Here is a 14624-nt window from a genome sequence, read left to right on the forward strand (position 1 = left end):
AGCTCAAGGTATTAAAACCCTTCTTTGCAGTCCTTCACTCTCCATAGCGGACCATTTGTTTCTACACGAAGACCAAACTACTGCAATGATCTTGAGTCAACTTGATGCCAGCTTTTCTTTTTCCTCTGTAATTTCATCTACATCTGATTTTCTTCTTATCCTAAAGAAAGAGTAGCTTTATTCCTTTGTTGATATCAAAACCTCAGATGAATTGAACCCACCTACTCCTTTCCTATTCTTTTTTAGAAAACTGCTTTATCGAGACTTACATTCAATTCAGCCATTTAAAGTGTATGTTTGATGGTTTTCAGTATATTCATGGGTATGTGCCACCATCACCACGCTCAAACCTAGAACATTTTTATCACCTTCAAAAGAAACCTCACACCCTTCAGCTTTAAAATCTTTACCCTTCTCACCCCATTCCCAGCCCTATGCAACCACCAACAGGCTTTATATAGGCTTTATAGCTCTAGAGATCTGCTGTTCTTGACTTTCATATGGATAGGATCATACAGTATACGCATTTGTATCTGGCCTTTCTCACTTAGCATGACTTTGTCAAAGTTCAGGCACACCGTAACAAGTGTTAGTACTTCATTCCTTTTATGGCTGAATAGTATTCCACTGTGTGGATATATAACATTTGTCTGCTGATGGACATTTGGCTTGTTTCTATCTTTTGGTAACTATGAATACTGCTATAAACATTCATTAAAAATTTGTGTGTGAACATACTTTTAAAAATTCACTTTATGTGCTTTGTTTTTATTGTGATAGCATACATAACACGTGAGCATTGTGCACAATAAGGAAGTACCACATGTTGATCTCATTTGTCTGACACTTGGCTTCAGCTAACTGGCAGCTGAGAGCAGCAGGAGAAATGCTGCAGTGCTGTTCTTCCTAGGCAGAAAGCCCTCTGGTTGGGACTGGTGGGAGAGGGAGCCCTTGGTTCTTGGCTGCCACAGTTTGGAGTGGAGCTTGTGCCTTGCTGAACTGGGAAGAGGAAGGGAGAAAACAACTGTCTTGGTTCTAGTATCACAGACTCTTATAGAATTCTTTCTACCAAATTTTCATAAACTTTCTTGCATTGATGACTTTTCATTTGCTGTTTGCTTTTAAAATCATTTCCAGAGGCACTGAGTTGTTTGGGTTTTGTTGTCATAGTTTTCACCAGATTCACTGGGGATGGGTCAGCAGAGTGGGGAGTGCTGTCATCCCAGAAGTCAATCTCCTCATATTCTGCCTTTCATCAATTCTGATAATGCTCCAGTATCCACCATTCCACACTTAGGCCTTGAACCACCTTATTTTGCTATATCAAGAGGTCAATTCTCAGTCCTAAGCTTCTTCAGCTTTTCAACAGCATGTGACACAGTTAACCATTCCTCCTCTGACTTAAATGAACTCATTCCTTAAGAGTTCCACACAACTTTGAGTTTTCCTCCTATCTCACCACTTTTTTTCTGTCTCAGTCCTGCAGGCTGCCAATCCTCCAAGAAAGTTACAAATTCTGGAGTGCATATCTTGGGCCAAAGTTCCCTTTTCTCTTTACGTATATCTTCCCTAAAGAATCTCCTCCAGACCCATGATTTTTCAAGATCTGCATAGTGATGATTCTCAAATACGCATTTCTAGCCCTGATTCACAGTCAACTACCTTTTCAAAAAGTCTATAACATCTCTATTTGTATCTTTGATTCAACAGTTTCAGAAGAAAAACCTTTGTTCAACACTACTTGATGAGATCATGGCTTCCAATCTTTGGTCTTCTCGCAACCTGTCCATACATATCCTTGATTCTTCTTCTCCTTTCAAATCCAATCTACTAGCAAGTATATCTAGAATCAATCTGACCAGTTCTCACCACCTCATCCATTCATCCTGTTTTAGGCTGTTGTCATTTCTTGTCTGGATAAACAAAATAGCTTCCATTTCCCACTTCTCTTTCCCTGTGGTGATGCTTTCCCTAGTTGTCCACATAGAAGCCCTAGTGTTAATTTTAAAGTGTTTATCAGTTCATATCATTCTTCTGTTTAAAAGCAATGGTTTCTACTGTTTTGAATAAACTCCAAATCCCATATCATAGTGAATAAAGCCTTACATGATATTACACTTTCTTCCCTCTTCGAGCCAATTTCATAGCCCCCACTCTCCCTCTTGCACTGTGTTCCAGCTTTCTGTTCCTCAACATCTCCATCGTAGTTTTCTCAGAGACTCTACATCTGCTGTTCTCTCTGCCTGCAGTCTTACTCCACATCCTCCACAGCTGATTTCTTACTGAGGTGTTGGGTCAAAGTTATCTTCTCACAGAGACCGTCCCTCACCACCTTATAGAAGGCACTCTATCATGTTGTCTTTTTTTGGGGGGTGGGGGTGGGGGGTGGAGGGGGCATGGTTATAGGACCTTAGTTCCCCAACCAGGGATTATAGCCAGGCCCCAGCAGTGAAAGCACTGAGTCATAACAACTGGACCATCAGGGAATATTCTTGTTTTATTTTCTTCATAACAAGAACAGCTCTCAAATTCAGCATGAATACTTAATGATGAAAAATGCTAACCTGGTTATTTGTGCCTTGATTATACTCAGATTCTTCCAAGATCTTGTTCATTACCTCTTGCTCTCTCCACTGGCTACTTCTATCTATAAACACTCTCAGGTTTCCTTCTATAATTAAAAAAAAAAAACAACCTTCCTTTGGCTCAGCTACCATGGTCAAATTTATGTTTGACTCTTTGCCTCACTCCTCAAAAGAATACGTAAAACATAATGTAATTGTTCCTTACTATTCTCATTATTTTTTGGTTTCTTAGGGTACAGGTCACAACTCCTGTTCCACATCAACTACTTTACTGAAGTTAAGTCTCCAAAAGGTGACAATGATATCCCACTAGTCAAAATAAAAGGTATTTTTCATTCTGATTTTTTTCTCTACATTGAATTTACTGTCTTTCCCCTACCCCCATGAGTAACATATGCTCATTTTAAATAAAAGCAGGAATACAAAATAAAAACTCTACCTATTGGAGATAAAGCATTACTACTTTTTGCTATGTATGTTTCCAGAGCTTCTCAGTACAAGCATATGAATTTAAAAATAAAACTAAGCCAGAAATAAAATGATACTACATATTTTATACTACTTAAAAGAAAACCTTAAAATACTGGACTGGCCAAAAACCATGTTCAGGTTTACTTCATGTTTAATGTGAGAGAGTAACTGAAGAGAACAAAGTCCCTTCTATCACTTCAGCCTACTCTTATGCACTTACTCTACCAATCAAAACTTATATAATCTGTATTTTACCAGTCAGAACTTCTTACTACAGTGGCTACAATTCAACTGTAAGTATTCAGGAAAAAAAAAAGTTGAAACAAACATTAAAAAACCACTTATAAATCTATCATTTTTCTTACAAGGTAGGTGATAAAAATCTATTGTTACTTGAGTCAATCACATCACAATAAATGATTCAAGTGTTTAAAGGAAGTGTGCAAACCAATCAATTGATTTGATACTTACAGAGAAATATGAAAACAGTACTTCTTTTCAATTTAGGAGGAAAGCTGGCAGGTTTAAACTTACTGAGTTGGTACATTGTTTTCCAATGTGGCTTATAAATATCACTACATATACTATACTGCATGACTCATCTAAGAGACTTTCAGGTTTAATTTTGACAGTACTTAGTTTTTGCCCACCAGACTGAGAACCTATCCCAGCATAAGATTTGTTTCCACTATAGTTCCTGAACATACCAGTTCCTTTTATATCACATTTATGCCAGTGGCCCATCAATAATGATGCTATATAATTACAAATGTATTATAGTATCCATTGAAGGACAGTGACTACACATGCTCATCTCTTAGCTTCTATTCACCTAACTTTGAGACATCCTTTAAGACGAATTCTCAGTAGGAATCAGGCTGCTCAACTAAGGATAAAAGTTCGACTCCTTAAGGTAAAAGTGTTGTGAAATCTTTTAAGGTAAAAAAATAAGTAATAATCATTACAAATATTCAGAAAGATTAACATTTCCCCAGTTTCTAACTTGTAATAAAAATAAAGGACAAAATCCTTAACGTGCCAACAAACAGATTTGATTACACAAACATACTCATAATCTGGCTTTTTCGGTATGAATATATCTTGTGTATCATCTTCCATGTGTTGTAAGTCAGCATAGAGGTCTGCAGTTCCACTTGCATTAAAACTTCCTTGAATATTTTGGCTGTATTGTTGAAGACGCTTCCATAAGTCATTATAAAGCCGCAATAATTTTGGGTATTCTCCTTCAAATGCCTGTTTCAAAAACACAGAAGCTGCCAAGCAAAACAATAAAATGGATTAGATAAATGATAAAACAATAAAATGTAGCAAATAAAGTTTCTTTTGTATATGAAAACAGTACTACAAATAGCCTATACCACAGGACAGAACAAAAGTGTGTTTTAATAAGGCTTTTCAAAATAATGCCAGTAGCAGTAATCTTCCTCCCAGACTATTTACTGCATTTGATATATGTACCATATATTGGGTTGGCCACAAAGTTCCTTTGGTTTTTGAAACTTAATCTATAAGGAAACAAACACATTGCTGAAAAAAGTTGAAGACTTTAATTTTTTCTTTCAAAAGCTGATAAAATACATAGAAAATCAGGAAGCATTAAAAAAAAAAACCGATTTACCCATGATTTACTTAAATTGACATTTACAGAATACTTCTTCCAAAACAGCAAAGTAGCCATTGTTTTCAAGTGCACATGAAATATTTACCAAAAATGACAACTGTTAATGCCACGAAATCATCTGAATAAAGTTGAAAGGTTTCAAATCATACAAAGTATGAAAAACCAAAATAGTTTTAGATAAGAAATTAGAAAGATATATTTAAACGATCATGGGTAAAAATCCAAAAGTAGAATTGCTAGATCAGTTCTATATTTAATTTTCTGAGAAACCTCCATACTGTTCTTCATAGTGACTGCATCAGTTAATTATATTCCCACTAAGAAGGTACAAGGGTTCCCTTTTCACTACAACCTCATCAGCACTTATTATTTCTTTTCTTTTTAATACTAGTCATTCTAACAGGTGTGAGATGATATCTAACTGTGTTTTTTATCTGCATTTTGCTGATGATTAGTTATGCTAAGCATCTTTTCGTGTACTATTGGCCTTTTATATGTTTTCTATAGAAAAATGTCTACTTAGATCCTGTCCATTTTGTTTTACTGGATACTTTGGTTTTTTGCTACTGAGTTGTATGAGTTCTATATATATTTTGGATATTAACCCCTTATCAGGTATGTAATTTTCAAATATTTTTTCCCATTTAGTGGGTTGTCCTCTCATTTTGTTGATGGTTTCCTTTGCTGTATAGAGGTTTTTTGTTTGATATAGTCCCACTTGTTTATTTTTCCTTTTGTTGCCTTTACTTTTGAAGTCAAATTTAAAAAATCATAATGAAACATGACTATATACCTGTTAGACTGGCTAAAATTACAAAAATCAAATGTTGGTGAGTACAGAAATACTAAAACTCTTATATACTGTTGGTAGAAAAGAAAAACTGATCATTTTGCAAAAAAAGTCTGGCATTTTCTTGAACTGTTAAAGATACACCTACCATATGGTCAAACCATTCCTCTTCTACATGTTTATTCAACAGAAATAAAAGTATATGTCCATATAAAGATTTATATATGAACACTCAAAGCACTTTGATTTGTAATGGCCAAAAATTGGAAACAACCCAAACTGTTCATCCACAAGTGAATGCATGTACGAACTGTAGTATACTTAACAACGGGATACTATACAGAAGTACACATTACAATATGGATGATTCTAAATACAATCATGCTGCATGAAAGGCAAATAAGAATCCATAATACATGCTGTATCATTCAATCTGTACATAGTTCCAGGAAAAGTAAACTAGCTCAAAGTGACAAAAAGCTTGTCAAGAATTTGCCTGGGGAAGGAGAAAGGAGATGGCAGGGAGAGGAATTATAAAGGGGTACATGGAAACTTTTGCTGACAAGTATATTCACTGATCTTCACTGCTGTGATGCTTTCATGGGTGTGCATGTATGTTGAAACTTAACAAAACTGTGCACATTAATTATGTTCAGGTTATTGTATACCAATTATACCTTAATAAAAAAACTGTTTAAAAAAATCTCAGTGAGGACTTCTTTGAAATCCCTCCTCCCCAATAAAGAAGCCATTCACCATGGCCCTGAGTGTTCCTACATATTCCTGCAGGGTTATGTCAACAATGAGAGGCCCTAGTTGCTCCTTATCCAGGCCATTTATCTGTAGCAAGGTTTGCATCTGTAGCAAGGTTTGCATCTGTAGCAAGGTCTGCATCTGTAGCAAGTAGCCTTGAAAGATGTAGTAACTTCTTCAGCACACAAAGAGCAGGCTTGCTTACTGCTTACAGAAAAAGTGGCAGATTCTCCCAGCTTAAGAGAGACAAACTCATGGCATACTTACCACTGAACTGCGTCTCCCTGTGAGACCTGGAGGTGTAGGGAGCCAAAAAACAAAAATGCCAATGCTCACGCAGCCTGGTATGCTGAGTAATAAAGTCCTTCTGCTCTGACCCAGGAGTCTCATGTCTTCTGACAATATCCAGAGCACTTTGGCAGGCTACCCTTTCTAAGTAGGGTAAATATCTCAGATCTTTCACAGTTCCTGAGCTCCTCAAAGCTAAATCATATTCCTTTCATTATAGGAATCTGCTTTTTGCCTTCCCATTTACCACAATTTCCAATTTTATTTATGTAACATATGTTTCCCGTATTTGACTATAAACTCGATGAGCACAAGGACAAGACTCATTTTCTTCAATGCATATTTGGTACTCAACACAGTGCTTGACATAGTAGAAATTAAGTAAGTATCTCTTAATGACAGAATAAATTAAGTTTTGCTTTTCATTGGGCAGTATGCTCACTTTCACAGAAATCTTTTCTATGCAGAACAATCCACTGTTCAGAGTTTCAGAAAGCCAAACTGTGACTATATCATCTCAGTAAACGTGACTGACTCACTGATTCTAAGTTACTTAAATCAAATACATTTAAAGTTTACAAATAAATATTGTGTGGTAATTCCTGAAGTTAAATTCTACTTTACTTTCTTTTATCAGTAGGTTTAAAATGTTCACATCAATTACCTATAAACTTGATTACAATCAATTATTTATTTGATAAATGTCTGTAGAACTTAACTGCATATCTAATAATCTAACAAATCATTTATAGATAGAAAATGACAGGTTACTAATTCCCAGTTACTAAGTAATCCATTACTCAGATTATGCCTTCATACGAGCAATTGAGCAATATTGCTCAATTCTTTTTGAGCAATAACTAGTGACTCCAACATAGACACTAACATGGAGAGGAAACTCATCTTTATTTCAGTAGCTTGTTTTATGAAGATTTCTTCATAGCAATGAACACTGTAAGAAATTATTTATTAGTTTGTGTTGACTGTCTGCGCTCCCTCTTCAGAATGCAAGTATAATGAGACAGGGATACTATTTGATTTGTCTCTGTATTTCCTTTACCTAGAATAACACCAGGCACTGAAAATTAGTGAATGAACAAACTGAAAAGAGAATGAAGAGGACCTAGGTATGGAATTAAATCTTTCCCCTAAATTCTAATAGCCTAGACTTCATTACCTCACTCTTCCTAGACCCCCTAGTTTATCCCAGAGCTGCAGCTCTCACAGATGTGGCCTTAGTCTTGAGTAGCCGTGCTTAATCTCAGCCTGTGTGTCTGACTCTGCCAGCACATCTCCCTGTGTGAAGACGCAACAACTCATCTCTCAGCCATTGACTGGAGTCCTGACCAAGAAAGGGCATCACTCCTGAAAACTCCCATCAGCCTCCAGACAACCAAATCCTGGTCAGTGTGAAATCTGGAAGGTGGACAAATCAACTCAACAAGTATTTGCTGATCATTTACTATATGACAAATGCTGTTGTAAATGGTGCATATGCACCAGTGAACAAAAGAAGCAAAGTTCCTACCCATGAGGAGCTTATGCTCCAATGAAGGAGAAAAACAGCAAACAAATTAGTATCTAACATAATATCAAGGTTAGAGAATAGTGATGTTGTTGTTCAGTAGCCCAGTCATGTCCAACTCTTTGCAACCCCATGGACTGCAGCATGCCAGGCCTTCCAGTACTTCACCATCTCCCAAAGTTTGCCCAAGTTCATGTCCACTGCATTGGTGATGCCATCCAGCCACCTCACCCTCTGATGCCCCCTTTTCCTTCTGCCCTCAATCTTTCCCAGCATCAGGGACTTTTCCAATGAGTTGACTGTTCACATTAGATTATCAAAATACTGGCGCTTCAGCTTCAGCTTCCAACAAGTATTCAGGATTGACTTCCCTTAAGATTGACTGGTTTGATCTCCTTTCTGTCCAAGGGACTCTTAGGAGTCTTCTCCAGCACCACAGTTTGAAGGCATCTATTTTTTGCCATTCTGCCTTCATGGTACAGCTTTCATAACCGTACGTGACACTGGGAAGACCACAGCCTTGACTATATGGATCTCTGTCAGCAGAGTAATGTTTCTGCTTTTCAACACACTGTCTAGGTCTGTCATCACTTTCTTGCTAAGAAGCAATAGTCTTCTGATTTCATGGCTGCAGTCACTGTCCGTGGTGATTTTGGAGCCCAAGAAAAGGAAATCTGTCACTACTTTCATCTTTTTCCCTTCTATTTGCCATGCAGTAATGGGGCCGGATGCCATGATCTTAGTTTTGTTTAATATTTAGTTTTAAGCCGGCTCTTTTACTCTCCTCCTTCACCCTCAACAAGAGGCTCTTTAGTTCCTTTTCACTTCCTGCCATTAGAGTGGTATCATCTGTGTATCTGAGGTTGTTGATGTATCTCCTGCCTATTCTAGCTTGTAACTCATCCAGCTCAGCATTCTTCATGATGCGCTCACATACAGATTAAACAAACAGGGTGACAGCGGATAGTCCTGTCATACTCCTTTCTCAATCTTGAACCAGTCAGTTGTTCCATACAGGGTTCTAACTGTTGCTTCTTGACTCACATACAGGTTTCTCAGGAGACAGGTATTGGTCTGGTATTCCCATCTCTTTAAGAACTTTCCACAGTTTGTTATGATCCACACAGTCAAAGGCTTTAGCCTTTGTAGTCAATTAAACAGAAGTAGATGTTTTTCTGGAATTCCCTTGCTTTCTCTATGATCAAGCAAATGCTGGCAATTTGATCTATGGTTCCTCTGCCTTTTCTAAACCCAACTTGGACATCTGGAAGTTCTTGGTTCACATAAATCTGATACCTAGCAGCAAGATTTTAAGCTTGACCTTACTATCACGGTGATGAGCACAATTGTCCAATGGTTAGCACATTCTTTAGTACTACCCTTCTTAGGAACTGGGATGAGGATTGACCTTTTCAAGCCCTATGACCACTGAAGGGTCTTCCAGATTTGCTGGCATATTGAATGCAACACCTTGATGGCATCATCCTTTCGGTTCTGAATAGCTCTATTGGAATTTCATCACATCCACTAGCTTTATTAACAGCAGTGCTTCCTAAGGCCCCCTTGACTTCATACTCCAGAATGTCTGACTCTGGGTGGCTGACCACACCATCATAGTAATCTGGGGATAGGCAGTAGCATTTTATTTACTGATAACAGGGAGGGCCTCTCTGAGTGAAGTAGGGATATGACCCATTTGGATGCCTGGGGAAAGAGTGATTTGGATAGAGGAAATAGCAAATGCAAAAGATGTGAGGTAGACAACCCCAGCAGAGGCTGCTGCTCTTATTTTAACAACCTGCCATGCTCTTGGCCTGAGAGAGTAAGCCTCCTAGCTAAGTTAAGTCCCTCCTTTTTAAGTACATTGCTACTCATTTCTAGTTCATTCCTTTCCTAATAGGCTCAGTTCCCAAAACCTGTCTTGCACCTAAATCATCTAGTACTATGAAAGTAAAGGAGGGTTTGGTATGTCTTGGAAAGTATTTTCTGTTTCATAATTGCATTAGCTATATTTTGCTACACAATAAACTGCCACAAATGTAGCTGCTTATTTTAAAAAAACATACATGTATTATCTCACTGTTTCTGTGAGTCAGACATGCTGGGTCCTCTGCTTCAGGGTCTCTCCTAAGACTCCAATCAAGCTGTCAGCCATGGCTGGAGTCTCATCAGAAGGCTTAACTCGGGGAGAAGATTCCAAGCTCATGTGGCTGGCTGTTGTCAGGATTCAGTTCCCGATGAACTGAACTGGATTGAGGGTCTCAGTTCCTAGTTTGCTGTTGGCAAGGGGTCAACCATACAAAGTGGACCACTCCAATATGACTGCTTATTTTATCAAAGCTTGTAATCCAAGAAGGCAATAGAGAGTGCTTGCTAGTAAAATGGAAATTACACTCTTATGTTACCTAATCATACAAGGGGCCTCTTCTTTGCATGGTCTAGAGATTACAAACAAGTTGTACCTGTATTCAAGGGGAAAAGATTATACAAGGGTGTAAATATCAGGAGAGAGGGATCAATGGGAGCCATCTTAGAATCTATCTGCACCAATAAAATGAACGATACTTCATTCACATCAATAAAAATGATAAAAAGTCAAATGCTGAGGGCCACCCAGCAGTCTGACAAAGACCTACTTTTCAAATACTGATACATTATAGACCTGGTGGCTCAGGCAGTAAAGAAGCCGCCTGAAATGTGGGAGACCCGGGTTTGATATCTGGGTTAGGAAGATCCCCTGGAAAAGGGAATAAAAAGCCACTCCATTATTCTTGCCTGAAGATTCCCATGGACAGAAGATCCTGTTGGCTACAGTCCATGGGGTCGCATGGACCCCATGGTTAGTTAGTCAACTGAGCAACTAACACAGACTATATTATTCCTATTTAACAGTTTCATATAAAAAGTCGTTTACAGTATTGTTGAAAAATAGACCAAATACACTATAGAAATAGTTCCAGAATAAAATAATGGTAAGTCAATTGCACCCAAGGTAACGAATTTTCCCATTACTCATAAAAAGAACTTTTCCTTCTAAGTTCCAGAAATGTATGGTCCAAGTTATATATTAAAAGCAATCAATGTTTATATGACCTAAAACTAATTATAAATGTATTTTATTGAGGATTAATATGTCTTTTGATTTAATTTTAAAGTTATGATTTAATAAAACGAAAATCAGAATACAAAACAGACCTTTTTAAAGCTCAGAGAAACCCTATTTAAGATGAACAGATATTAAAATGGAAGCTTTAGATGGAAAATCTGACCAAAGCCTGAAACATTAAGCTTTGAATGAAGAAACTGAGTTTAAAAAAAGCACACACAATCTAATATCAGCCACTTGCACAAACTACACTACACACACACATAATTAAGATGCAATAACTGTCTGAAAATATCCAGATATGGAGCCTAAGAGATTTTTTAGGTTTTGTTTTTTCATAATAACAGCAATACAAAGTATGGTATCCAGTACCAACTGGATATGTATTCTATGCCATACCCTTCCCTTTTAACAGGAATACAAAGTATACACATTCTTCTCCAAACTCTTAATTAGTTAACTTTGAATCCATTTATGATATGAAGATGACCACCCTCATTATCTCACAATAAATGCTGCAACAAAAATAAAGGTCACCTTCAACTTCTTACCCTCTATTCCCCTATAAATGTTTGTCTTTAACTTTCTCCATAGGAACAAGTGTCCATTCTATACATGATCAATTATTCAACTTCCACACTTAATCTCATTCTATTTCTGCTCCTCCTCTAGTACTCTCTCCTGTATTTTCAGCCTCCAATTAATTTTTTATAAAAAGACTGAACATGCTCTCATTGTATAAAAAATAAAAAACACAAATAATATGGCAAACACTTCCTCTTGACCTTCCAACAGTTAATGAGTAGCCACTGTCCTGTCACTGCTTATAATCGTAGTCTACATACATCTCCTTGCCTCCTCCAGGCTGTAACCCAACTTCCAACTGCCACAATGCCACTGAAACTATTTTGGTAAAAGTCACAGTATCAAATGAACCTATCTACAGAACAGAAACAGACTCACAGACATAGATGACAGACTTGCAGGTGCCAGGGGGGGAGAAGGGAAGGAGAGGGATAGACTGTGTGTCTGGGGTTATCACCACTTACCAGCTTGATGATGTTTTATCTATCATAACCCTAGCCAGTTTTCCTTGACTGCTGCCAGTTATTTTGGAGCAAATGACAACATCATATTATTTCATCCATAAATACTTCAGCATGTATCTCTGATGGTAAGACTATTTTTAAAAAGTAACCATAGTTTTCTTATCAAACTTTACAAAATTAACAATCAGTGACAGCATCTGTATGACTGACCTGTGATTTTTTTTAGCTTGTTTATTTAGGACCCATAAATAGTCCATATATTATAATTATCTGATATATCATGAAGCCCCATCTATAGTTCCTCTCTTTTTTATTCCTTTTAATTCTTTACTTAAGAAATTGGGTCATTTATCCTCCAGAGCTTCCCAGTCTGAATTTTTGCTTATTGCACCCTTGGATCCCTGTATTTCCTGTAAATTATCAGCTGGATCTAAAACAATACATTTCAACCTTGGCTGCACACTGAAACAACTTTGGAAGCCTAAAAAAAAGTCCTGATGCTTGGGTCTCAACTCAGAGACGTTAATGCAATTGCAGTATAGGCTGTGAGATTTTTAATATGCAACTAAGTTGAAAACCACTGCAGCAGTTAAGAGATTTGACCTGTTTCCACAGTCTATAATTTCTGGTGAGCCTACTACATATGTATCATATGAATTTATATGGCAATATGATGTGCACTCAGTTGTGTCCAACTCTTTGCGACCCCATGGACTGTGGCATGCCAGGCTCCTCTGTCCATGGGATTTTCCAGGCAAGAATACGGGAGTGGGCTGCCATTCCCTTCTCTAAGGGATCTATCCTACCCAAGGACTGAACCTGCATCTCTTGCGTCTCTTGCATTGGCAGGCAGATTCTCTACCATTAATTTGTATATTGTTTGCCTTTTTTATATTGACAGTCCACTAACAATCATTGCCCAGTTCTACTAAGAGATTTCAAGATGAAGATAACATTCTTTGAATGCTCTTTGAATATCTGTAACATTCTTTGTACACTTATTACAAGTGATATTTTTACAAATAAAACTTCTGGCATCAATTATTCAACTTCTCTAATTTATCATTTGTAGGAAGGTCATTAAAAATGTTTTTCCCCTTTATTTACCACTTTTCAAAGCAAGGAGTAGATTTCCATAGTATCCCCAAGGGTAATCAGTATTTCTTTACTTACATCATTATGAGCCCATGGATTTGATGGACTTAACCACCGTTGACTATCTTCTTATTGACGCTAAATTTATTCCTTCTCTTGTAGATATCTATTCAAATTGCTTCCTGGGTCCTACTAATTCAGTCCTAACAGTCTTGGTCTTCATATCTTTCTTGCTTTCTAGTATACAGGCTTAGAAAATTATCCTGCACATTTTTTACCTCTAACCCTGAATTAGCCACTTCTTCAAAGAACTGGGATTTCTTTCAATGGGAAATCAAGTTTTAAATCCACAGCATTGGTTTTAGAGAGGTTCAGGACCAATGAAACGGTCACTATTTTCAGGCCTTTACAAGTGGACAGAGCTATGAAATGTTTGCAGATCAAATTATATATCTTTAAAGAAAAAATATCAGTTGATCTCACCCATTTTTATATCTTGTTTCACTGATGCTGAAAATCCAGATTCAGTCTGATACCAGTATACTTATTTACACCACACCATAAGGCACAAAGGCTTTGCTCATAGCTCAGTTGATAAAGAATCCACCTGCAATGCAGGACACCCCAGTTTGATTCCTGGGTCGGGAAGATCCACTGGAAAAGGGATAGGCTACCCACTCCAGTATTCTTGGACTTCCCTTGTGGCTTGGCTGGTAAAGAATCCACCTGCAATGTGGGAGACCTGGGTTCGACCCCTGGGTTGGAAAGATCCCCTGGAGAAGGGAAAGGCTACCCACTCCAGTATTCTGGCCTGGAGAAGTCCATGAGGTCACAAAGAGTTGGACACGACTGAGTGACTTTCACACTATACAGCACAAACAGCAGTCTGAGTATAACAATAACACTACCAAGAATAACATGACTGTTTAGAAGAGTTACTCTGTTTGGGGGAAGTTGTTATTATCCTATAAGTTTATCCTAGTAGGGCTATAAAAACAAATTACTCTGTTTAAAAGTAAAACAGTCAAACAGATAAACAAGGACCTACTATTACTATATAGCGCAAGGAACTATATTCAATATCTTGTAATAACCTATAATGGAAAAGAATCTGGAAAAGAATATATATTGTGTGTATATATATATTACACAAATATACTGTATATTCAGAGGAGTCTAGCTTTCATCCCTGACCTCTCCAATGTATTCTTCACACACTCCCCCTCTATCAGTAACCATTTTGTTCTGGATTTTAAGGTTTAGTCTTCTGTTTCTAAAATATAAGCAAAAATGTACATTTATTTATACCACTGCCTTTCT

The 14624-nt window shown here is 37.4% G+C and overlaps 1 protein-coding gene across 1 annotated transcript in view; it reads right to left on the reverse strand.

Moving 5' to 3' along the window:
• Nucleotides 1-14624, reverse strand: part of COG5 (component of oligomeric golgi complex 5) — a 270198-nt gene that overhangs the window by 66036 nt on the left and 189538 nt on the right. The window contains exon 12 of the mRNA XM_052638342.1: nt 4126-4330. Coding sequence (XP_052494302.1) covers nt 4126-4330 — 205 coding nt within the window. The remainder of the gene's footprint in view (nt 1-4125; nt 4331-14624) is intronic.

This window comes from Budorcas taxicolor, chromosome 4, assembly GCF_023091745.1.
Source record: "Budorcas taxicolor isolate Tak-1 chromosome 4, Takin1.1, whole genome shotgun sequence".
Lineage (NCBI taxonomy): Eukaryota > Metazoa > Chordata > Mammalia > Artiodactyla > Bovidae > Budorcas > Budorcas taxicolor.